The sequence below is a fragment of the Carassius carassius genome, chromosome 14 (assembly GCF_963082965.1).
Source record: "Carassius carassius chromosome 14, fCarCar2.1, whole genome shotgun sequence".
NCBI classification, from domain to species: domain Eukaryota; kingdom Metazoa; phylum Chordata; class Actinopteri; order Cypriniformes; family Cyprinidae; genus Carassius; species Carassius carassius.
Window position 1 is genome coordinate 29,793,688 of NC_081768.1, and position 26,815 is coordinate 29,820,502.

The 26,815-nt window shown below is 44.6% G+C and overlaps 1 protein-coding gene across 1 annotated transcript in view; it reads right to left on the reverse strand.

Moving 5' to 3' along the window:
• LOC132157469 (dystonin-like) overlaps window positions 1-26,815 on the reverse strand; it is a 199,244-nt gene that overhangs the window by 134,884 nt on the left and 37,545 nt on the right. Inside the window, exon 5 of the mRNA XM_059566826.1 lies at window positions 9,727-9,788. Within this exon, the coding sequence (XP_059422809.1) occupies window positions 9,727-9,788 (62 nt within the window). The remainder of the gene's footprint in view (window positions 1-9,726; window positions 9,789-26,815) is intronic.

Below are 26,815 nucleotides of genomic sequence, written 5' to 3' on the forward strand. Positions count from 1 at the left end.
GCTATGGCATTTCTGCGCTGTGTCGGAGATGTTAGCACGTCTCTAATAAGATCAGTCACAAACATGATCCCTGCACGATCTATTCTATAGCGTTTTATTAACTCACTGTCATCCATTGTCTGCAACACATTTCTTCTGTCTCTTCGTTTTTCTGACATTTTCTCCTCTGCTAAAGAAACTCTTAAGCCTCTTAAAAGTCCTCGTCTGTGCTCCTAACAAGTTTGACCTTAAGACCTCTTTTAAGGGTTAAGATGCTTTCTGAATTACTTTTATCTTTACTAGGATTTTTTCTTTAATGTTAAGAGTAAACGCCCACATTTCTAAGAAATTTCTTATAATTCTGTCACTAGGAGCTACTTTTTGCATTAAGATTCTTTATGAATACGGGCCCTGGACTTTTATAAGGAAACAGCCAAGCAAACAAAACTACAAATATGTTATAATAGATAAATGAAATGTCCACCATATTATTTTAAATTGTTGTCCCTGGATCAGTAGGATACTCTTGTAATAAAGTAGCGATGGTAGCAGACAGATTCTAAGGATCAGTTTTGGTTAAGAAGGTACTATGTAATCCTATTTACATTAAATAAGCCTGCTCCCAAGCAGGTTTAAGCTTACGGACCTGTTGCTTTAACAGCAACTCTGAGATGAGCTTCAAAGACCTAATGATCCAGGATCATATTAAATCAACAATCAAATCCAGCTAACGGAGTTAGCTATGTACAAAGAATGGGCCCCAGGTAGCCAGCGCAATCAGGCCAGTTGCCAATTGTCACTCGGCTGTGTTCTGGCAGTGAATGTGAGCCAGCTCTGGCCCAGTAATGGTTGCCAGATTTGGCTAGGCTTTGGGTGTGTGGATTTGGCCAGATTTGCACTGAGACATGGCACATTTAGCCACAATTGGCCCGATTATGGTCCATAAGGGCTGGTCTGATTTTGGTTGAGATATGGCCATGCAGATCTTTCCAAGATGGCTCCGCCGGGTTTCGGATGCCGTCCAGGTCGCACTGCTTAAATTGTGTTTTTATTTACTTTTTTACTTACTTTTGCTTTCTCTTTTAACACACATAACATCTGCACTGATCATTTACAGCAAAGAAACACTTTTGGAAATTGGACACCGCTTCACTGACCTGAAGTTTTCAGGAGTTTTCTTCGATCATCATTACTGCTGTTTACATTCCACCACAAGGAGACACTGGCTTGGCTTTATCTAAGCTTCACGATACGCTCAAAGTTTGGAGAGCTGTAAAGCGAGTTAACGTCAGGAAAGAAGCAGGACCTTATGGGATTTCTGGCCGTGTTCTGAGGTCCTGCGCTGATCAACTCATGGGTTTGTTTACATCCATCTTTATTGAGTCTCTTGCAACCTCAGTGGTTCCCACCTCCTTTAAAAAATCTGTCATCATCCCTGTGCCTAAGAACAATAAACCCTCTTGTCTGAATAACTATCACCCAGTTGCCCTCACATCAATATTCATGAAGGTCTTTGAGGGACTGGTTAAAAACTAAATTTTCTCCTCCATCCCGGATACTTTAAACCCTTTTTAGTTTTCCTATCACCCAAATATATTCACTGAAGATGCCATCAATTCTTGTCGGCATGATTGTGGCCCAATGCCAGCAGTTTTGGCAGCCGGACTCTGGCCACTGTATTTGGGCCAATTCTGGGGCATCATTCATCCCATGTCCATGCGTCTGGAGACCGCAGCCGGGCCGATTTATTTCTTCCGGCCTGCTGGATCTGGGCCATAATCGGGCCAGACCGTTTTGGCTACCTGGGTTTTCAGATGTGCACTCCACTTCAACTCATCATCAGGTGAAAGTCAAACAAGCGCCCAAAACGTACAGGTGACGAGGCGCTTCAGTAGAACAACAGTGAGCTGTGATCAGATGAGATGCAGGCCATATTTTAGTAAAAACTAATTTTACTCTCCTGTCAGCCTTTATACTGTGCAAGACATGTTCATTAATTGCACACAGAAATATGGCAGTGAGTGCTGTGGCCTTTAAAATTTTATATTAAAGCATAAATGAAACTATGAGCATGAGTGTCAGGACAGCTTCACATTTAGCAGCGACTGGTCTTAAAGTAACACCAGTCAAAAAACCTAATAACCCAGCTGCTGTGATATCTGTTTTATCAAATAACAAAAGAAATAAAATGAGGAAATTAATAACTTTTGTAGCTTTAAGGATTCATCTATATTTAATGTAGAATTTAGTGTTTGATAACTTCAATTTATGTATGTTTCCTACTTTCCTACTAGAACAGAACTTTGTGTTGGCAGTGTGTGTATAAAACAACCATATCATGATAAAATACATACAGTGTTTTTTTTATTTGTTTTTTATATATATATTAATAAATCATGACCCCTTTCTAAAATCAAGCGTTCTCAGATTCTTGGCTGTATGACCTCACACATACCCAGGCCGCTCCCACAATTACTGACTGACACTGATGTTTTACCCACCCTGAGTGAGCTGTCATCAGTCCGCCATTATTTTGATGCCAGAGCAGTGGTAGACATAGAGTGGCTCAGAAGAGAGGAGCGGTGTGAGAAGAGCTCATTAGCATTTAAAGGGAAATGCACAATAACATCTTGCTGTCGACAGAGCTGTTTCTGACAGGTTAAAAGGGTGTTGTTTTACACTACCATTGAGAAATGTTAACCAAATTATGGTATAGACTTTTCATTAAGGCCTAATTTACACTGCTAGCTAAATGTGACCCAATTCCAATTTTTTGCTCATATGTGACACAGATCGGATCTGTTCTATGACAGTGTAAACAGGAAAAAAATGCATTTGGATATTTTGAGATCGATTTCAGGCCTCATTCATATGTGGAAATAAATCAGATATGTGCCAATGCGACTGCCATGTAAACAGGCAGATCAGATTTTCTGAGGCATTGCATTCTATACGTCATTAAAACTGCAACAATTTGGTACTTCTCCACTGCTTAATGACGTCATATGTGACCCGTGCTGGCAAAATTAGTATATATATATATATATATATATATATACGCTTTGGCAACTTTTGGGGGAAAACATCTGATGTGTAACATTATAGTACATCTGTGCATTTACAGTATAGGACTTCTGTATCATGTATCATAATGTTAATCTAACAATAAAAGAAAAGAGGGAAATTGCTCGCTGTTCTTGCAGTATTAATAATCAATTTATTTGTAATGAACACACTTCAAGTTATTTTTACATTTGATTATTTGTTTTGCGTACATAAATGCTTTAGTTTATAGACGCTTCTCAATAAATTAGAATGTCGTGGAACACTCAAATTTTGAGACTCTTGTATTAAAAAAATCCAATACACACAGCCTGAAGTAGTTTAGGACTTTTTTTGTTTAAATTGTTATGATTTTGGCTCATATTTAACAAAATCCCACCAGTACACTCAACAAATTAGAATATGGTGACATGCCAGTCAGCTAATCAACTCAAAACACCTGCAAAGGTTCCCTGAGCCTTCAAAATGGTCTCTTAGTCTGGTTCACTAGGCTACACAATCATGGGGAAGACTGCTGATCTGACAGTTGTCCAGAAGACAATCATTGACACCCTTCACAAGGAGCCACAAACATGTATTGCCAAAGAAGCTGGCTGTTCACAGAGTGCTGTATCCAAGCACTTTAACAGAAAGTAGAGTGGAAGGAAAAAGTGTGCAAGAAAAAGATGCACAACCAACTGAGAGAACCGCAGCCTTTTGAGGATTGTCAAGCAAAATCGATTCAAGAATTTGAGTGAACTTCACAAGGAATGGATTGAGTCTGGGGTCAAGGCATCAAGAGCCACACACAGACATTTCAAGGAACAACAGACAACATCAGAGGCGTCTTACCTAGGTTAAAGAGAAGAAGAACTGGACTGTTACCCAGTGGTCCAAAGTCCTTTTTTCAGATGAGAGCAAGTTTTGTATTTCATTTGGAAACCATGGTCCTAGAGTCTGGAGGAAGGGTGGAGAAGCTCATAGCCCAAGTTTCTTGAAGTCCAGTTTTAAGTTTCCACAGTCTGTGATGATTTGGGGTGCAATATCATCTGCTGGTGTTGGTCCATTGTGTTTTTTTTTTAAACCAAAGTCACTGCACCCGTTTACCAAGAAATTTTAAAGACACTTCATGCTTCCTTCTGCTGAGCAGCTTTCTGAAGATGCTGATTTCATTTTCCAGCAGAATTTGGCACCTGCCCACACTGTCAAAAGCACCAATAGTTGGTTAAATGACCAAGGTGTTAGTGTGCTTGACTGGCCAGCAAACTCACCAGTCAAGCACAAATATTGTCAAGAGGAAGATGAGAAACAAGAGACCAAACAATGCAGATGAGCTGAAGGCCACTGTCAAAGAAACCTGGGCTTCAATACCTCCTCAGCAGTGCCACAAACTGATCACCTCCATGCCACGCCGAATTGAGGCAGTAATTAAAGCAAAAGGAGCCCCTACCAAGTATTGAGAGAATGTACAGTAAATTAATATACTTTTTAGAAGGCCAAAAATTTACTAAAAATGTTTATTTTTATTGGTCTTATGAATTATTCTAATTTGTTGAGAATTGGTGGGTTTTTGTTAAATGTGAGCCAAAATCATCACAATTAAAAGAACCAAAGACAAACTACTTCAGTCTGTGTGCACTGAATTTAATACGTGTGTTACACAATTTGAGTTGAATTACTGAAATAAATGAACTGTTCCACAATATTATAATTTATTGGGATCCACCTATACATATAAAATGATAAAGGTAATGCTATTTGTTCTACTGTTTTTTTTTATCTGCTATTATTTATAATTGCAAAGATAAAATAAAAAATGGTGTATTATGTGATTATTAATATCGGAATTAATAATAAAAAAATGATGGAGGACTTCACTCTATTGACTTCAAACAGGTGTGGCTCAGTAATTTTTTTATCAAGTTCCAACAAATAATTTTGAATGTCTTTTAATGGAGAATGTAATTTATTTATTTATTTATTGCTCATTGCAACACGTTTTGTCAGCACAGGTCACATCATTCTCAGGAGGAAGCACGTTAAGCCAGTAACTGACAACAGTGCATGCTCAATGTTTCTGATGGTATGGCAAGTGTAAACACATGAATCAGATATGGGTCACAATTGAAAGAACGGACAGCCTAAAAAATTGGATATAGGCAACAAATCAGAATCGACCATCAAGATCTGCAGTGTAAACAAGGCCTAAGACCCTAAAGAATCATATCAACTTATGAAACTTATGGGCATCCGATGACCCCTTTAAATGTTAGGGAAAAAATAATAATTTCCTAAAACACAAATTTCTTTTCTCCTCCTTGAACTGCCACCTTAACGTGGTGGAGGGGTTTGAGTACCCGAATGACCCTAGGAGCTATGTTGTCCGGGGCAATATGCCCCTGGTAGGGTCTCCCAAGGCAAACAGGTCCTAGGCGACGGGTCAGACTAAGAGCGGTTCACAAACCTTTTATGAAAAGATCACATAAAAGGACCGTGACGTCGCCCGGTATGGCGCAGCCGGGGCCCCACCCTGGAGCCAGGCCCGGGGTTGGGGCTCGTATGCGAGCGCCTGGTGGCCGGGCCTCCCCCCACGGGGTCCGGCCGGGCTCAGCCCGAAGGAGCGACGTGGGGCCGCCTTCCCGTGGGCTCACCACCTACAGGAGGGACTGTAAGGGGCCGGTGCTTAGAGAATCGGGCAGCAGTCGAAGGCGGGGGCCTCGACAGCCCGATCCCTGGACACGGAAACTAGCTCTAGGGACGTGGAATGTCACCTCACTGGCGGGAAAGGAGCCCGAGATTGTGCGTGAGGTTGAGAGGTTCCGACTAGCGATAGTCGGGATCACCTCTACGCACAGCTTGGGCTCTGGAACCACACTCCTCGAGAGAGGATGGACTCTTCACCACTCTGGAGTTGCCCATGGTGAGAGGCGGCGGGCTGGTGTGGGTCTGCTTATAGCCCCCCAGCTCAGCTGCCATGTGTTGGAGTTTACCCCGGTGAACGAGAGGGTCGCTTCCCTGCGCCTTCGGGTCGGGGATAGGTCTCTCACTGTCGTTTGTGCCTACGGGCCGAACGGCAGTGCAGAGTACCCGGCCTTCTTGGAGTCTCTGGGAGGGGTGCTGGAAAGTGCTCCGACTGGGGACTCCGTCGTTTTACTGGGGGATTTCAACGCCCACGTGGGCAACGACAGTGACACCTGGAGGGGCGTGATTGGGAGGAACGGCCCCCCTGATCTGAACCCGAGTGGTGTTCAGTTATTGGACTTCTGTGCTAGTTACAGCTTGTCCATAACGAACACCATGTTCAAGCATAAGGGTGTCCATCAGTACACGTGGCACCATGACACCCTAGGCCGTAGGTCGATGATCGACTTTGTGGTCGTTTCATCCGACCTCCGGCCGTATGTCTTGGACACTCGGGTGAAGAGAGGGGCGGAGCTGTCAACTGATCACCACCTGGTGGTGAGTTGGATCCGATGGCGGGGGAGGAAGCTGGACAGACTCGGCAGACCCAAACGTACTGTGAGGGTCTGCTGGGAACGTTTGGCAGAGCCTCCTGTCAGAGAGATCTTCAACTCCCACCTCCGGCAGAGCTTCGACCGGATCCCGAGGGAGGCTGGAGATATTGAGTCCGAGTGGACCATGTTCTCCACCTCCATTGTCGAAGCGGCCGCTCGGAGCTGTGGCCGTAAGGTCTCCGGTGCCTGTCGAGGCGGCAATCCCCGAACCCGGTGGTGGACACCGGAAGTAAGGGATGCCGTCAAGCTGAAGAAGGAGTCCTATTGGGCCTGGTTGGCTTGTGGGACTCCTGAGGCAGCTGATAGGTACCGGCAGGCCAAGCGGACTGCAGCCCGGGTGGTTGTGGAGGCAAAAACTCGGGCCTGGGAGGAGTTCGGTGAGGCCATGGAGAAGGACTATCGGTCGGCCTCGAAGAGATTCTGGCAAACCGTCCGGCGCCTCAGGAGAGGGAAGCAGTGCCCTACCAATGCTGTTTACAGTAGAGGTGGGGAGCTGTTGACCTCAACTGGGGATGTCGTTGGACGGTGGAAGGAATACTTCGAGGATCTCCTCAATCCCGCTGTCACGTCTTCCATTGAGGAAGCAGAGGCTGAGGGCTCAGATGTGGACTCGTCCATCACCCAAGCTGAAGTCACCGAGGTAGTCAAGAAACTCCTCGGTGGCAAGGCACCGGGGGTGGATGAGATCCGCCCTGAGTACCTCAAGTCTCTGGATGTTGTGGGGCTGTCTTGGCTGACACGCCTCTGCAGCATCGCGTGGCAGTCGGGGACGGTGCCTCTGGGATGGCAGACCGGGGTGGTGGTCCCTCTTTTTAAGAAGGGGGACCGGAGGGTGTGTTCCAACTACAGGGGGATCACACTTCTCAGCCTCCCTGGGAAAGTCTATGCCAGGGTACTGGAGAGGAGAATCCGGCCGATAGTAGAACCTCGGATTCAGGAGGAACAGTGTGGTTTTCGTCCAGGCCGTGGAACACTGGACCAGCTCTATACCCTCTACGGGGTGCTGGAGGGTTCATGGGAGTTTGCCCAACCAGTCCACATGTGCTTTGTGGATTTGGAGAAGGCATTCGACTGTGTCCCTCGCGGCGGCCTGTGGAGGGTGCTCCGGGAGTATGGGGTCCGGGGCCCTTTGCTAAGGGCTATCCGGTCCCTGTACGACCAGAGCAGGAGCTTGGTTCGTATTGCCAGCAGTAAGTCAGACTTGTTCCCGGTACGTGTTGGACTCCGGCAGGGCTGCCCTTTGTCGCCGGTTCTGTTCATGATTTTTATGGACAGAATTTCTAGGCGCAGCCAGGGGCCGGAGGGGGTCAGGTTTGGTGACAACACGATTTCGTCTCTGCTCTTTGCGGATGATGTTGTCGTGTTGGCTTCATCAAGCCAGGACCTTCAGCATGCACTGGGACGGTTTGCAGCCGAGTGTGAAGCGGCTGGGATGAGAATCAGCACCTCCAAATCCGAGGCCATGGTCCTCAGTCGGAAAAGGGTGGCTTGCCCACTTCAGGTTGGTGGAGAGTTCCTGCCTCAAGTGGAGGAGTTTAAGTATCTTGGGGTCTTGTTCACGAGTGAGGGAAGGATGGAACGGGAGATTGACAGACGGATCGGTGCAGCTTCTGCAGTAATGCGGTCGATGTACCGGTCTGTCGTGGTGAAGAAAGAGCTGAGCCGCAAGGCGAAGCTCTCGATTTACCGGTCAATCTACGTTCCTACTCTCACCTATGGTCATGAGCTTTGGGTCATGACCGAAAGGACAAGATCCCGGATACAGGCGGCCGAAATGAGCTTTCTCCGCAGGGTGGCTGGGCGATCCCTTAGAGATAGGGTGAGAAGCTCAGTCACCCGGGAGGAGCTCAGAGTAGAGCCGCTGCTCCTCCACATCGAGAGGGGTCAGCTGAGGTGGCTCGGGCATCTGTTCCGGATGCCTCCTGGACGCCTTCCAGGGAAGGTGTTCCGGGCGCGTCCCACTGGGAGGAGACCCCGGGGAAGACCTAGGACACGCTGGAGAGACTATGTCTCCCGGCTGGCCTGGGAACGCCTCGGTGTCCCCCCAGAAGAGCTGGAGGAAGTGTCTAGGGAGAGGGAAGTCTGGGGTTCTCTGCTTAGACTGCTGCCCCCGCGACCCGGCCCCGGATAAGCGGAAGAAGATGGATGGATGGATGGACAAATTTCTTTAAGTTGTTTCTACATTAATTTGAATATTGAATGTGAAATTATTGAATATTAAAAGTATATTTAAAAACTTTAATGTTAGGTGGGATTAATTGTGATTAATCATAATTAATTTTAGAAAAAAAAAATAATTATATATTTTTAATCGATATACAGCACTAATAATATTATATAATCATATAGTATATTGATAATGCATAAAATAAAATTAGCACGTCTTGATATTAGTGTTAAAAATTTAGAGTAATCTTATCATCCATTCATTTAGTTAAACACAAAGAAGCCTATTTATGTTTCTAAAAAGAAATTACCCTTTTAAACCATTTTAGAGTAATAAAAATATACAATAATATTGATATATAATCCTCTCTGAATCCTTTATTCAAGTCATGTAGAACATTCCACTCCAGAGTTAACAATAATAATCATCCATATCAAGTTATCCAGCACGTTGTTACTTGACTTTTTTCTTTATGGTGAAATATTTTGCTTCCTTGTTCACAGTAATCACAACAAAAACCATTTATGAAGTATTTTATCTGATTGGAATAAATATGTCTTAAATAAACAGAACAAGAAAGCTGGACCCTAATTTTTAAAATATTGAAAATAATACGTATTCACCTTACAGTGAGCTGTGAGTCTGAGATCTTTGCTACATTTGTCCTGGAGATCACTTCATTTTATCCAGGAAACAGTACATTCATGCAATGTTCAGGCACGTTGGTATGTGCTTCATGGTTAATAAACTGATCATGTGTTCTATTATATATTATAAGAGCTTTCTAAACCAAATGTGACTGCAAATGCCCTCAAGACACTATACACCTGAAGAATTAATGAAGCATGTGTGAAGTTGCCAGATTCCTTCCAAACAGAGCCACAGCATATGTTAACTCCCACCATTTCTGAGTTGAATATTTGTATATTTAGATATCTATAATTTAGATCAGAGCATACTGGGGAAGTTCTCTTTCTATGTGTGCAATGTGCAATGATACACAAAAAACTACAACAAACCTACCTTTAAGAGGTGCTGATTTACCCATTTTGTAAAAGTCTTTTTCTGGACTCTGTCTCTTTCATCTGAAAAACAAGAGGGATTTATGTTAGAACTGCTTTCAAACTGTTGCAAAATAATTTCTAGCATTGACCATATCTAGTGATCTCATTTCTTAAAATAATAATTTCATCAAATAAATGTCTATAGCTAGTCAACTAGGGAAAAAAATACTCATTTTGGATTTCATGAGAGCTACACATTCCAAAAAAGTTGGGACCGGTAGCGATAAGAGGCCGGAAAAGTTAAATGTACATATAAGCCTCTCAGAGTGGGAGTGTCTCTCAGAAGTCAAGATGGGCATAGGATCACCAATACCCCCAATGCTGCGGCAAAAAATAGTGGAGCAATATCAGAAAGGAGTTTCTCAGAGAAAAATGTAGAAATATCATCCAAAGATTCAGTGAATCTGGAACAATCTCTGTGCGTATGGGTCAAGGAGTTATCTTTGGTTATCTTTGGGCCCTTAGACGGCACTGCATCACATACAGGAATGCTACTGTAATGGAAATCACAACATGGGCTCAGGATAGGGCTGTGCAAAAAATCGAATGCGATTTTTCATGCGCATTTCGTAAGTAAAGGCGCTCCTGTGATTAGAAGTACATCTCCAGCATGCACGTTCAGATCAGGGTTGCCAGGTTTTCAAAACAAATCCTGCCCACTTGCTTCTCAAAACTAGTCCAAAACTAGCCCAATAGCGTTTCCAGGAGGTTCCTCGATGAAAAATTGCATCCCGACAAGCTACACACAATCGCTTTCAAAAACGACAAAGAATCACCTCCGATTTTTAAATCAATTTTGTGTAAATTGTCGGTGGACTATGGCTCTGTGTAGAAAATGTTGCTCCACCTGAACCAGTGTTGCCAAGTCTGCTGTTGTTTTTCATGTCCGCGGGTCAAAGCGACCCCAATCCAAATAACGTGATGTTTAGCCCCTAAAATGCTAATTTTACCAAGGGAACCCCGCCAAAATATTTGTATTTTATCGCCCGGAACCAAACTCGATTGGGCTAGTTTTGAGAAGTAATTGGGCAGGTTTTGTTTTGAAAACCTGGCAATCCTGATCTGAATGATCTGGATGATCTGAATCCTGATCAGGTCTGTAACATGATTAGCTATAAAAGCTTTGTCTTAGAGAAGCAGAGTCTCTCAGAAGTAAAGATGGGCAGAGGCTCTCCAATCTGTGAAAGACTGCGTAAAAAAATTGTGGAAAACTTTAAAAACAATGTTCCTCAACGTCAAATTGCAAAGGCTTTCCAAATCTCATCATCTACAGTGCATAACATCATCAAAAGATTCAGAGAAACTGGAGAAATCTCTGTGCGTAAGGGACAAGGCCGGAGACCTTTATTGGATGCCCGTGGTCTTCGGGCTCTCAGACGACACTGCATCACTCATCGGCATGATTGTGTCAATGACATTACTAAATGGGCCCAGGATTACTTTCAGAAACCACTGTCGGTAAACACAATCTGCCATGCCATCAGCAGATGCCAACTAAAGCTCTATCATGCAAAAAGGAAGCCATATGTGAACATGGTCCAGAAACGCCGTCGTGTCCTGTGGGCCAAGGCTCATTTAAAATGGACTATTTCAAAGTGGAATAGTGTTTTATGGTCAGACGAGTCCAAATTTGACATTCTTGTTGGAAATCACGGACGCCGTGTCCTCCGGGCTAAAAAGGAGGGAGACCTTCCAGCATGTTATCGGCGTTCAGTTCAAAGGCCAGCATATCTGATGGTATGGGGGTGCATAAGTGCATACGGTATGGGCAGCTTGCATGTTTTGGAAGGCTCTGTGAATGCTGAAAGGTATATAAAGGTTTTAGAGCAACATATGCTTCCCTCCAAACAACGTCTATTTCAGGAAAGGCCTTGTTTATTTCAGCAGGACAATGCAAAACCACATACTGCAGCTATAACAACAGCATGGCTTCGTCGTAAAAGAGTCCGGGTGCTAACCTGGCCTGCCTGCAGTCCAGATCTTTCACCTATAGAGAACATTTGGCGCATCATTAAACGAAAAATACGTCAAAGACGACCACGAACTCTTCAGCAGCTGGAAATCTATAAAAGGCAAGAATGGGACCAAATTCCAACAGCAAAACTCCAGCAACTCATAGCCTCAATGTCCAGACGTCTTCAAACTGTTTTGAAAAGAAAAGGAGATGCTACACCATGGTAAACATGCCCCGTCCCAACTATTTTGAGACCTGTAGCAGAAATCAAAATTGAAATGAGCTCATTTTGTGCATAAAATTGTAAACTTTCTCAGTTTAAACATTTGCTATGTTATCTATGTTCTATTGTGAATAAAATATTGGCTCATGTGATTTGAAAGTCTTTTAGTTTTCATTTTATTAAAATTTAAAAAACGTCCCAACTTTTCTGGAATTCGGGTTGTAGAAGCACAGACGTTGTCTCTGGGCCAAGGCTGATTTATTGACTGTGGCAAGGTGGAAAACTGTTCTGTGGTCAGACGAATTAAAAATTTTAGTTCTTTTTTGAAAACTGGGATGCCATGTCATCCAGAATAAATAGGACAAGGACAAATCAATTGCTCAGTTCAGAAGCCTGCATCTCTGATGGTATGGGGTTGCATGAGTACATGTGGCATGGGCAGCTTACACATCTGGAAATGCACCATCCAGATCTTTCATAAATAGAAAATATTTGGCGCATCATAAAGAGGAAGATGCGACAAAGAAGACCTAAGACAGTTGAGCAACTAGAAGCCTATATTAGACAAGAAAGGGACAACATTCCTATTCCTAAACTTGAGCAACTTGTCTCCTCAATCCCCAGACGTTTGCAGACTGTTTTAAAAAGAAGAGAGGGATGCCACACAGTGGTAAACATGGCCTTGTTCCAACTTTTTTTTAGATGTGTTCATGCCATGAAATTTAAAATCAACTTATTATTCCATTAAAATGATCATTTTTTTCAATTTAAACCTTTGATATGTCTGTTATATTCTGAATAAAATATTGAAATTTGAAACTTCCAGATCATTGCATTGTGTTTTATTTATAATCTGTACAGGGTCCCAACTTCTTTAAAAATCCGGTTTGTAAATAAACACACTATATGTTTAATACATGCACTACAAATACAGTATACTTGACCTGTTGTTTTCATTATTTAATATATAATTGAATAAATGTTCAAAGCCTCGAGGGGTCTGACTGTCTGCACTGTTAGTGCCTCTCGCTGTGTAAGTTTCACTCCCAGTTGGCTCTCTTCGAGGAGGGAACACTCGCCAGCATCCCAGAGTCCCTTTCTTCATCCTCAACCCCCAGATCTAGTACCCCCTCCCAAGGATCGGAAGCACGCTAAATGGTTACTCCCCCCCTGGGGAAAGGGCTCGACGCTCATGCGATCGCTCTCCGTGGAGGGTGATATCGAGAGGATTGATGAGTCCCCTCAGTTCGCCCAGTATGAGGAGCTTGTCGAGGTGATAACTTGTGCAGTGGCAAAATTAAATCTTGAGTGGCCCACCAAGAAGGCTGAACCAACAAAGAGCAATTTAGATGAGCGTATTTTTATGTTCTAAGGGTCTTGCCATTTTTCCCTGATCTCCACACCGAGGAGTCGAGACCATACTAGGCCCATCTTTTTAGTCGTTCTCTCTTCGTTAACCCTGCCACCACCGGTGCTTCACCTGGTCTCCTGCGAGCACATATCTCCATCCGGGAACATAGCGATCTGGGAGGCTTTTTTACATCTGAGGAGGTTTCAAGAATGACTTGTTCGGTCGTTCTCTGCCAGTCCATCATTTCAGGGCACTGAAAGAGCCACCCCTATTACACTGGAGGTCAGTCTCAAGAGACTGATTCCCTTAGTAGATTTCCTGGCAGCGCAGAAACGTATGCCATATATCTCACGTTGTGTCCTGCTGACTATAGAATGAGGTTACAGAATTCAGTTTGGTTCTCCAGCGCCTTGTTTCTGGATTGAACTGGATGTTTCCCACCCTGGTGGATCCCGAGCAGGCTCCGGTATTAGAACAAGAAGTAAAAACTCTCTTGAGGAAGGAGGCCATCCAGTGGTCACTCCTTTTGACAGAGAGTCCGGGTTCTACAGCCGGTACTTCATTGTTCCAAAGAAGTATGGGGTGTTGCATCCCATTTTAGATCTGTGTCAGTTGAACCGCTCAGTCATGCGAGTGAAGTTAAGGATACTCTTTTGCCTGCTGTACATGATACCCCTACAGTGGTGGCTCAAGACCAAAGGGTTTTACCCGAGGGGATATTCGCTTTGTATGATCAAGTTCATGCTATGATGCTTTTGTGTCTTAGACATGTGGAGGAGACCAAGGTTCTTGTCACACAGCCTTGTTCTTGGAGCTCCTTGTCATTGCATAATGTTAACAACGGACAAGTCCCTCACCAGTTTGGATGCAGTCATGAGTGGCCTCCCTGCCTGAGGTCTTTGGAGCGACTGTCATCTTACATGGCACATCAACTGCCGGAAGATGTTGGCTCTGTATCAAGCACTAAAACACATCCTCCCAGACCTCAGAGGCCATCATGTGTTGGTGCGCACCAACAACACAGTGGTGGTCTCGTACATCAACCACCAGGGAGGTCTGCGTTCGCACCACTTGTACAAGCTGGCACACCAGATCCTTGTGTGGGCCCGGGGAAACTTCTTTAACTAAATGCAATTCACATCCCTAGGCATCTCAATCAGGGAGCAGACATCCTGTCGAGACAGGGATCGAGGCCCAGGAAATGGAGACTCCAGCCAGAAGTAGTGTCATATTTGAAGAATGATTTTCCAGGCTCACCTGGATCTTTTCCATCTTGGACTGGATGCCATGGTACAGATGTGGCTAAGGTTACTACTGTACACCTTCCCCCATGATTGCCCTGCTCCCGGGAGACAGAGAGTGCGTCGGGACGAGGTCCGTCTGCTACTAGTATCCCCATTCTGGGCAGGCAGAGTATGGTTCTCTTACCTGATTCCCCTTCTGGCCGGCTCTCCATGGGAGATTCCCATCAGGAGGGATCCTATCTCACAGGTGGAGGGTACGATCTTTCAACCCCGCCAGGAGCTGTGGAAGCTGTGGTTGTGGCCCCTGAGAGCCATCCTCCAATTCAGAGCTCCCTGTGGAAACTTTTCACGTTACCTAGTTAACTGCCCAGTCAGTTCAGTGTTAAGAGTTCTTGCAGGCACTGGGTTTACCCACTCCACCTTGAAGGTGTATGTGGCGGCCTCAGCTGCTTGCCACAAACCTCTTACTGGTCAATCTGTGGGGAGACACCCCCTGGTTACACGTTTCCTCTGCGGTGCGCTCCGTTTGAAACTGAGGTTTCAGATTGAGTTCTGACACTTAAGACTCTCTCCCTATTAGCCATTTCATCACTAAAGAGATCTGGAGAACCTGAGGTCATGTCCTGTAGGTCATGTCAGTGCCCCTTCCTTGTTAGACTCATGATTAGACTCCTGCATTTGGTTTAGCCAAAGCTGTTCTGTACCCCATAAGGGGATAAGGATCATGCAGGTGGCGGATCATTTATAACCTTTTCTCACAGCAGCTGGAATAATTAAATGTATCATTTTGATGGCAAATTTTAATCCAGAAAAGACTATGTGTTTATGAAACACATGTGAATTAAATGTTATTTTATTCCAGTTTTAAATGTGCTTCTGATTACAGATAGTCTGGGATTACACAAGATTTGTATTTTAAAGACAACCAGCCTGCCACACATACTCCTCATAACATTAGATTCTTCCGTGCTGAAGCCATGCCGAGCACAACACACGCAAGGAAGATAATTCCGCAAACAGTTGCAATTGCATGTTTTCAAACAGAGATGGCAATAAAGAGGCAAAATTTAGGGACAGCATCTTTAAATAAAGTTTATTTTTGGTTTAAATTTTGGACTAAATGATCACTTTAATTGGTTTTGGCGTTTCAGGAAAAAAAATATTCTGGTTCATCACAACATTATTATTATAATTATTATTATTATTATTACATACATCAGTTCATTATAGGGTTGGGCCGATAGATGATGCCAATCGTCAATCTCCGATGGCTGATAGACAACCCCAATATTGCGCCGGCATCATGATTCCCCCGCCCCTTATTGAATGCTAGGTCGTTGCAACGACTAAAACTGTCTACACTGGATGCAACAAAGGGACTGTTGAAAATCATTAGAATTTTGTTCCAGCATGTCATAAACAGAACACAGCAGCAGTTTACTTTCAGGGATTTGTGATGTCATGCCACGCTGCATCCAGTGTAGACAGCATCACTAGTTATCTTAAAATTTGTTGGGTCATTTGTAGGGCTGCAACTAACGATTATTTTGATAATCGATTAATCTGTCGATTATTTTTACGATTAATCGATTAATCGGTTTATGTACTTATATTTTAGTTTTTTCCATTTTTTCCCCAAGTAAATTATTAATAAATGGTCTTTATCCTTCAGCATAGATTTTTAAGAGATTTTAACCATTTTGCACTGTCATATCCTAATCAAAAATATACCTGGAGTTGTTTTATTGTGTTAGTAATCCTTTGTCGAACTCTTCTGCAATCAGAACACTGACCCATACTCTAGCAAATTTCACAAGATTTAAAATAATGTTTTCACCATGGCAGTCCTTAGAGCTCCTAAAGTAGTTTAACATCCCGAACGAAGCTTATTAAGGAATCTTTCAGAACATATTTTCACGAAGAATAAGGATAAAACAGAATAAAATTGCAGTGCATTGTATTTTATTATTTACTGGGAAACAGCTTTATAGCTTTAGCTGTGAAATTGTAAACAATCCTTCGAATAAAGTGCCAGTGGCATGAAACCTGAATGGAACTCACAATTTAAAGTAAAATCCATCAGAAGGTTGTCCAGAAAAAAAAAATTGGACAGTCACACACAAAAAACCTGCTGTGTGAAAAAGAGCAGTGAATACTTAGAAAAAAAAGTGCATTTCAAATATCTTTAAACATTTACCTCTCTCATTCAGTCATAATTAGGCTGCACGACTGAATTTTTAACTGTTAAACGACAAACTGATCACAGAACATGTTTGTAAAGCTTTAAATGTTAACTGTTAAAAAGCAATGTTATCAGCTTTTACGACTAAACATTTGCAAACAACATTGTACTGGAGAATCTGCACAAATAAAAGTCTTAGGGGCCGTTCACATATCGTGCCTAAAAACGCGTGGAAAACGCTAGGCGCGCCGCTTTCTCCTCCTTTCCAAAGCGCTCGTGCAGAAGCGCCCCTGAGGCGTCTGCCTTTGCTAAGCAACCATGACGTGCTCTCTCCTTGAAGACGCGGAAATTTCAGCAAAGGATAAATGGATTTGCAGCTCAAAAAATCGCTTGCAGTAGCTCTGCTACTAAATTTATTTCAAAATGGAAATCCATATACAACTATGATCAGCTGTTCCTTTCATCTTGACTGAGCTTTTAACGTTGTTACGGGAAAGGATGAAGCTGATTGGTTAGTTCTTGTCACATGACCCGCGATGCGCTTGCAGCATTTTGAAAAGTTGAGATGTTTTTAACTCGATGCGGTGCGGTGTTGGAAATAACAAACTTGAGCGCGCAAAAGACGCGATATGTGAACGTCCCCTTAAACAGTTCAGTAGTGCACAGTTTACAGGTTACTCTTCTTTTTTGAAGGCTCAAAGTAAAGTACTCCCAGTCTCCCACATCCCGCTAAATGCTGCAGAGACGCTGTTCGGGAAGCACGTGACATAAAACGAGGCCAGCTATTGGCTATTCGCTACTTCTCCTGCTGTACTGGCTGAGTAAAACCTCCGGTGGCTCATTACTGCCACACTTTGGTCACCGCAGATTTGAAATATGCACGAAATGAGCCGCTTACGGCAAATAAAAGTTATTTAGCAACGAATTGATGACTAAATTAGTTGACAACTATTTTAATAATCGGTTTTTATCGATTAAATCGATTCGTTGTTTCAGCTCTAGTCATTTGTTTTTCGTCGTTGGGTTATTTTTAGTTATTTCCCAACTGTTGGGTTAAATATGTTTCCCGCTTCACTCTGTTCAAATTTTAACGGTCCAGTCAGATACCAATCAGATGTGGACATCAGCGGCAGCCTGCATGATTATGAAAGGTAAGTAACTGTTAATATAATCGTATGATGTCTATAACTGTTATAACATTAAGTAATGTGTCTGATATGTTAATTATTATTTTTTTATACGTTAAAAAAGTTTTAATTCTCTTTAGTCCATTTGTTCTCTTACGAGAGTTCTCTCATACTGCGTCTTAGCTAAGACGCTACGGGAAAAGTCTCTTTTCACGAAATACTGAAGCAAAAAATTATCCTTAATTTAGAATTTTTGTAAAGCGCATTTGCAGCAGTACACAGCCATAGGCGAGACGGCTCGCTCACTCATTGGCTGCTCTGCAGCAAGTGCACAGCCTATCGAGCGCAGGCTGATGCAATATCAGACCAATTAGGACGCTTCACGCCCATCACACCACTTCCACACTGTCTGCTGCCGTGTCATCTGAGGAAGTGGATCTCAGGGCCGCGTCGGAGGAAGAGGACACGTGCTCTCTGCTTGCTTCGGGCAGTGAGGGTTGGGCGAGCTCCGTGGATCTCGCGCCTTCTGCTCAGAGGCCTAGCAGACGGGCGGATATTGATAAAGAGCTGATGCGAGTGCTCACGCTGGCCGCGGCGAGCCTCGGCCTCGAGTGGTCTGCACCAGCGCCCCCTTCTCGTTCCCGGCTGGATGGTAGCTTTCTCCCGATGAGCGTTTTTCTCCCAGCTCAAAGCACGCCCCCTTTCTTCCTGAGCTTCACGAAGAAGTGGCGAAAGCTTGGAACGCTCCATTCTCGGCGAGAGTTCGTTCATCTGTTTCACCAGCATTCTCCACACTGGACGGTGCTTAAAACAGAGGCTACCTGTCACTTCCGCCGGTGGAACAGGCAATAGCATCGCACCTTTGCCCGCCCTCTGCTGGACGGCGGACTAAGGCGGCGTTGCCATCCAAAGCCTGCCGCATGACGTCATCGCTGCTCGCACGGATCTTCTCTGCTGCTGGGCAGGCTGCGTCTGCGCTGCACACCATGACCACGCTACATATTTTCCAGGGCGATCTCCTCCGCAAGCTGGATGAGATGGGACCTGAAGCGATCTGTCTCATGGATCTGAGGAGTGCTTCGGATCTCTCACTCCACGCTACTAAGTCCGCTGCACAGGCCATGGGATGGGTTATGGCTTCGGCTACGGTGGCTGAGAGGCATTTGTGGCTGACGCTTTCTGACATCAAGGAGTCTGAGCGCGCTGCGTTCCTCGACGCGCCGCTGACTCCTGCTGGCCTCTTCGGATCATCTGTCAACGAGTTTGTGTAGAGATTCACCGAGGACCAGAAAGCTTCGCAGGCGTTCAAGCACTTCTTGCCGAAGCGCTCCAGTTCTGCAGCTAGCCGCGCTAGACCGGCCCCACAGAGCTCTCAGTCATGCCCACCGCCTCCAGCTGCGTCATAGCGACAGCGTCAGCAACGCAGCTCGGGACCCCGTTCTCGCTCTTCCAGCCGTCGCCCCGCGCCGCGGGAGCCACGGCAGAGGATTACGGTGAAGCCAGAAGCCCCGAAAACATCCTAGCACTGCTAGCACTGCTTATTTCTGGTGTTCCGGCCACGGCCGAAGGTGCTATAAATGTAGTGACGATGCCCACTCCTCAGTGCCCATCTCCACATGTAAGCACAGCCCTGCACACAGGGCTCGCACCTATAAGATCGACTCAGATCGGTAACGCGTGCCCACTCCTCAGTGCCCACAAACACTATGTCACACACGGCGCATTGTTTCTGTAAAAACGAAACCCATGCGCGTACGCTCTGCCCAGACAGACAGCGAGTCAAAAGCAGTAAATGTGCACATTTGCAGCCCACAGTTACTCGCAGACATCACGAGTCCTATGGGACCCGCTCAGCCCTCCCTCGATCAGTTAAGCGCCGGGACAGGATCGAGGAGGAGCGATCTGCCCGCAGTGATCAGCGCGCTCCCCGCCTCAAATGCCACAGGCGTGACGCCCATGTTACAGCACACCGAAGCGCCACCGTTGCCCAGGCAACAGAGCGCGCTTCGCATCCAGCCCTTACCTATTCATGCAGATGCATGGTCAGCGCTTACAGGGGTTTCGGATTGAGTGCTAGGCATTATAAAGAGAGGCTACTCGCTACAGTTTTCTCGACGCCCTCCGCGCTTTTTAGCACGCGTCGAAACCACGGTAAAAACAAGTAGCACACCTACTTCGGGCCGAAATATCAAAACTGTTGAGCAAAGAGGCTGTGGAGCCTGTGTCTCAAGCTCAAAGCGAGGGGGGGCTGTACAGCAGATATTTTCTGGTGCCCAAGAGAGACGGGGGTCTCAGGCCCATACTGGATCTAAGACAGCTGAACAGGGCATTGGTGAAATGCAGTTTCAGAATGCTTACGACCAGGAAGCTCCTCGCGCATATTCGCAGAGGAGACTGGTTCATGTCAATAGATCTGAAGGACGCGTATTTTCAAATACAGATAGCGTCAAATCACATGCGATATTTGAGATACGCCTTCGAGGGCCAGGCATACCAGTTTACAGTCCTGCCGCTGATTCTGGCTCAATCACGAGCGGAGCTCGTGGAGCACAGAACTGTTTTACTCGATCACCTCGAGAGACTCGGTCTCAGTGTCCACGGGGCGAAGAGTTCGCTGAACCCCAGTCAGACGATACTGTTTTTGGGTTTAGCTATGGACTCACGTTGAGCATGCAGTGCGCGGCGAGTTCTCTCCGCTGCGGCATGACTGTTTCGCTCAGAGAATGTCAGAGGATGTTGGGTCTCATGGCCTAAGCATCTCCGGTTCTGCAGCTGGGCCTGCTCCGCATGCGCCCCCTGCAGTTCTGGCTGAAAGCACGGGTACCGCGTGGAGCGTGGGTATCTGGTCGACTGCGTCTCAAGGTCAATCAAGGCTGCGTTACAGCCCTGGAACCCTGGACAGCGAACGACTGGTACCAATCAGGTGTAAGCCTGGGGACTTCCTCGAAAGTGAAGATGGTGTCGACGGACGCCTCCACTTCGGGATGGGGAGCGCTGCTCAAGGGCAGACCATCCTTTGGCCTGTGGTCAGAACTGGAAAAGCTCCAACATATCAACTGTCTGGAAATGCTGGCAGTCGAGAACGCGCTGACGCGCTTTTGTCCCCGAATCAAGGGCCACCACATCTTAGTCCGTTCGGACAACATGTCTGTGTTGTCCTACAGAAATCGCCAGGGCGGTCTCGGGTCCCGAAACCTGTACAGGCTGACGGAACGCCTCCTGATTTGGGCTCAGTGCAACTTGCGCTCGTTGAAGGGAAGTTCATGTGCCTGGGCTACAGAATCTGGGTCCAGACAGGCTGTCCAGAAACAACATTCCCACGGGCGAATGGTCTCTACACCTGCAAACAGTCCGGCTGTTGTGGGAGAGATTTGGCAGGGCGGAGATGGACCTCTTCGCGTCCCACGAAAACGCTCACTGCCCCGCGTTCTTTTCCAAGAACGAAAGCGCGCTGTCACTGAGATGGCCGTGCTGCCCGCTTTATGCTTTCCCTCCCGTCTCCCTCCTTCTGCAGGTGATAGAATGGGTGAGAGAAACGAGATGTTCCATACTGCTTGTAGCACCTTTTTGGAAGAACCAACCATGGTTCCCAGATTTGATGCAGTTAGCAGACATCGCCCCGTGGCCAGTGCCGTGGAGGAGGGACCTCCTCTTGCAGGCCAGGGGCTCGATTTGGCACGCTCAACCGGAGATGTGGTCCCTCCATGTGTGGGCGCTCAACGGTTACCCGCTGATCTCTCAGTGGGAGTGCTAAATACCATCACTCAGGCTAGGGCTCCGTCGACGCGACGGCTGTATGCCTTGAAGTGGTCGGTGTTCTCCAGCTGGTGTTCAGCTCGGGGATGTTCACCCCTTAGTTGTGAGGTGACGGAGGTTCTCTCCTTCCTGCAAGAGCTGTTGGATAAGGGCAGAGCCCCATCCACGCTAAAAGTTTATGTGGCGGCCATCGCAGCGTTTTCTGAAAAAGCGCTAGGTCAGTCAATAGGAAGGAACGATTTGGTCATACGCTTCCTTAGAGGAGCTAGGAGGCTGAATCCTCCCAGACCTCCGTCAGTCCTTATATGGGACCTCGCGACGGTTTTGGAGGCCATGAAGGGTCCCCCTTTTGAGCATATCCAATCGATTAGCCTCCAGCATCTGTCATTCAAGACGGTATTCTTGTTGGCTCTCGCTTCAGTGAAGCGTGTGGCTGACCTGCACGCGCTCTCGGTGAGCCAATCGTGCTTGGAGTTTGGGCCTAATGACTCTAAGGTCATACTCAAGCCTAGGCACGGTTATGTGCCAAAGTCCCTCAACACACCGTTTCGGGCTCAGGTTATTGCCCTGTCTGCCCTGTCGGTGTCAGGAGAGGATGGAGACTCGAGTCTTCTTTGCCCTGTTAGGGTTTTAAGAGCTTATGTGACTCGCTCCGCTGTCTTTCGAGAGACTGAGCAGCTGTTTGTCTCGTTCAGTGGACGTTCCAAGGGAATGGCTGTTTTGAGACAGACTCTATCCAGATGGATAGTTGACGCCATAGCGTTAGCTTACGCTTCCAAGGGCCTTCAGTGCCCACTGGGTGTCAGAGCACACTCCACAAGAGGTGTCGCCTCATCGTGGGCGTGGTCTACTTGGATCTCCTTGCAGGATATCTGTATGGCGGCAGGTTGGGCCTCGCCGTCTACATTTATCAGGTTTTATAACCTGGAGGTTCCCGCCTTGCAAGCGAGGCTGCTGTCGGTATAGCCGAATCAGGGCCCTGATGGGAATTCTGAGTTTGTGAGCGTTATGCGCTGCCAACTGTTATATGGGCAGTATTACGTAAGACCCGCATTGCCACATTGGTCAGGCCTTGCCTCGACTGTGTGATGATTGTATTGACGCATCTACGGGTGCTGCTAGATATGGGACGGAGGGCTTTTCCCCTCTCCTGTCCTGGGCTCTCTGTGAGTCCCTCGGGTGACTGTGCACTGTAAATCCTGGGCATTGCTTCAGGTTTATTGGTGTGTTACCCCTGCGCGCACGGCGTTTTACATGGGGTTCCTGTAGCGTCTTAGCTAAGACGCAGTACGAGAGAACTCTCGTAAGAGAACGTACTCGGTTACTAACGTAACCTCGGTTCTCTCTAGAAGAGGGAACGAGTACTGCGTTCTCTGCCGTGCGTACGATTCACTCTGGTTCGCTTCGGCGATGAAATAAATCAGGTGAGTCAGCCTTTTCGAGCTCCTTTTATAGGGTTGGGCCACACCCGTTTCGGCGGGAAGTGGCGTGATGGGCGCGAAGCGTCCTAATTGGTCTGATATTGCATCAGCCTGCGCTCGATAGGCTGTGCACTTGCTGCAGAGCAGCCAATGAGCGAGCGAGCCGTCTCGCCTATGGCTGTGTACTGCTGCAGGATTTTTTAATTTTTCTGCTTAAGGATAATTTTTTGCTTCAGTATTTCGGGAAAAGAGACTTTTCCCGTAGCTTCTTAGCTAAGACGCAGTACTCGTTCCCTCTTCTATAGAGAACCGAGGTTCATAAGTAACCGAGTACGTTTCCCCCAGAGAATCAGATTGATTGTAAATGAATGCTATTCCTGTTTGTTCGCGAGCATGAATACATTAAAAGATTAGCTGCAAAACTTTTTAAATAAGTATTACTTAAAGTTAATAAAAATGTCTGGTGAAATGTGAAAGTTTGACGAAATCATTAGAATTAAGCTTTAAAAGCCGCACGGACCATTTATCGGATCGGACCAGTGAATGAAGTTGCTGCACGAGCTGAGCTGAGCTGAGCTCACACACATCAGTCATGCAACAGACAACAGACTCGTTTGAATGAACCTGCAATTTTCTGTTATAAAAGTTCAAAACCCAGACAAAAGAAAAGCACGCAGTCGTGAGGCAATCTGCTGATTCAGCAAAAATTTATACCAGAGCCCCAAATTTACATAACGTTAACGTTACTCCTACAACCAACCTTTAAGAGGAGAGCGTAAAACAGAAGCCATATTCGTCTTAGCACACCAGCACTAATTAATTGTACAGTAAAAGTGTTTTAATGGTTTATTCATATTGAATATTGTTATGCATCTATTAGAATACCCTATAATTACAGCAATTTCTCTTATGAAGCTAGATTGATTGACATGTTTTTTAAATGTATTGTACTCAATGTGTTTATACTTATATTTTAGACGATGGACTTTTCGTGAAGGAAAAATTGCAACAATAGAATTTCTGCCAGTTAACTGAAACATTTCAAGGTAAGTAACCTATTTAAATTAATGATACATAGGTTTTCAATTTTACTTAGACCTAAGACTTACAAAAATTATGAAAAAAGACAAATGAGGTGAAATAAGTGTATTACCGCATTCCGTCCAACAAAGCTTCCTTTCATTTACAGTATACTTTTGTTCTTTCCTACAAGTCCAAATCAGTTAAAGGGTAAAGGGTGGTAAAATTTACTCACATTAGCCGCAAATATTGCCACAAATTTTCTGGAGGGAGTGAAAACTGGTTTAGTCTTTCTCCACAAAGATCTCCACAAAGACTAGAAATTTAAACTGTGAGCTTAGTTTTTTTTTTTACTTGTGCTTTCTCTGTACTTTCGTCATTTAAAGGCCTTCGTGCAGAAATTGTCTTTAAAACCCTTCCTGCCATCTGCACCATACCACACAAATGGAAAAATGGTGTGCACATCATACACAGAAATGAAGCGGTCCTTCATTGACAATCAACCTGTAAGTAAAAGCAAAACTTCAAATTATAGTGACCTGTGTAGTCAAGTCACCTTTATTTATTTTGTATAAGACACACGTTGTACAACACAAATCATTCCAAGAAGATATTTTGAAAAAAAACCAATGATGACAGAATTTAAATTTTTGGGTGAATTATCACTTTAACCAATTTAAATTCGCTATAGCTTTTTACTCATTTAATTTCACTCATTTGTAAAGTGAGCGATTCAATGAAATATCATCACAATTAACTGAACTTCGTTTTTTGTTTTTATTCTTTTAAGGTTGGCACTAATTAGTGCTGTACTTGAATCACGAGACAAGCCAGAATCCACATGTCCTGGTGCTTGGTGACAAGGAAAACTCCTCTCAAGTTTTTATTATTTTAAAAGGGGAGGCAATGGAACAGGAGACGATACTACAAGCAGCCGATCTGTGTTTCAAACTTTTCTTTGTATATGACATCAACTACCTAAAGCCCTCTGCTCCCATTTGAGAGTTTTTGTAACACACAGTCTTTAATAGTTTCTAGGGCTGCAACTAACGATTATTTTGATAATCGATTAATCTGTCGATTATTTTTACGATTAATCGATTAATCGGTTTATGTACTTATATTTTTGTTTTTTCCATTTTTTCCCCAAGTAAATTATTAATAAATGGTCTTTATCCTTCAGCATAGATTTTTAAGATATTTTAACCATTTTGCACTGTCATATCCTAATCAAAAATATACCTAGAGTTGTTTTATTGTGTTAGTAATCCTTTGTCGAACTCTTCTGCAATCAGAACACTGACCCATACTCTAGCAAATTTCACAAGGAGATTTAAAATAATGTTTTCACCATGGCAGTCCTTAGAGCTCTAGTAGTTTAACATCCCGAACGAAGCTTATTAAGGAATCTTTCAGAACATATTTTCACAAAGAATAAGGATAAAACAGAATAAAATTGCAGTGCATTGTATTTTATTATTTACTGGGAAACAGCTTTACAGCTTTTGCTGTGAAATTTTAAACAATCCTTCGAATAAAGTGCCAGTGACATGAAACCTGAATGGAACTCACAATTTAAAGTAAAATCCATCAGAAGGTTGTCCAGAAAAAAAAATTGGACAGTCACACACAAAAAACCTGCTGTGTGAAAAAGAGCAGTGAATACTTAGAAAAAAGGTGCATTTCAAATATCTTTAAATATTTACCTCTCTCATTCAGTCATAATTAGGCTGCACGACTGAATTTTGAACTGTTAAACGACAAACTGATCACAGAACATGTTTGTAAAGCTTTAAATGTTAACTGTTAAAAAGCAATGTTATCAGCTTTTACGACTAAACATTTGCAAACAACATTGTACTGGAGAATCTGCACAAATAAAAGTCTTAGGGGCCGTTCACATATCGTGCCTAAAAACGCGTGGCGCTTTCTCCTTCTTTCCAAAGCGCTCGCGCAGAAGCGCCCCTGAGGCGTCTGCCTTTGATAAGCAACCATGACGTGCTCTCTCCTTGAAGACGCGGAAATTTCAGCAAAGGATAAATGGATTTGCAGCTCAAAAAATCACTTGCAGTAGCTCTGCTACTAAATTTATTTCAAAATGGAAATCCATATACAACTATGATCAGCTGTTCCTTTCATCTTGACTGAGCTTTTAACGTTGTTACGGGAAAGGATGAAGCTGATTGGTTAGTTCTTGTCACATGACCCGCGATGCGCTTGCAGCATTCTGAAAAGTTGAGATGTTTTTAACTCGATGCGGTGCGGTGTTGGAAATAACGAACTTGAGCGCGCAAAAGACGCGATATGTGAACGTCCCCTTAAACAGTTCAGTAGTGCAGAGTTTACAGGTTACTCTTCTTTTTTGAAGGCTCAAAGTAAAGTACTCCCAGTCTCCCACATCCCGCTAAATGCTGCAGAGACGCTGTTCGGGAAGCACGTGACATAAAACGAGGCCAGCTATTGGCTATTCGCTACTTCTCCGTCTGTACTGGCTGAGTAAAACCTCCGGTGGCTCATTACTGCCACACTTTGGTCACCGCAGATTTGAAATATGCACGAAATGAGCCGCTTACGGCAAATAAAAGTTATTTAGCAACGAATCGATGACTAAATTAGTTGACAACTATTTTAATAATCGATTTTTATCGATTAAATCGATTCGTTGTTTCAGCTCTAATAGTTTCTTCTGCACACTGTCTCCTCCTTAAAAACTTTGTATTTAGTAATAAATAAAAAACTTTTTTATTTTATTGATCATCAGTAGGTCCAG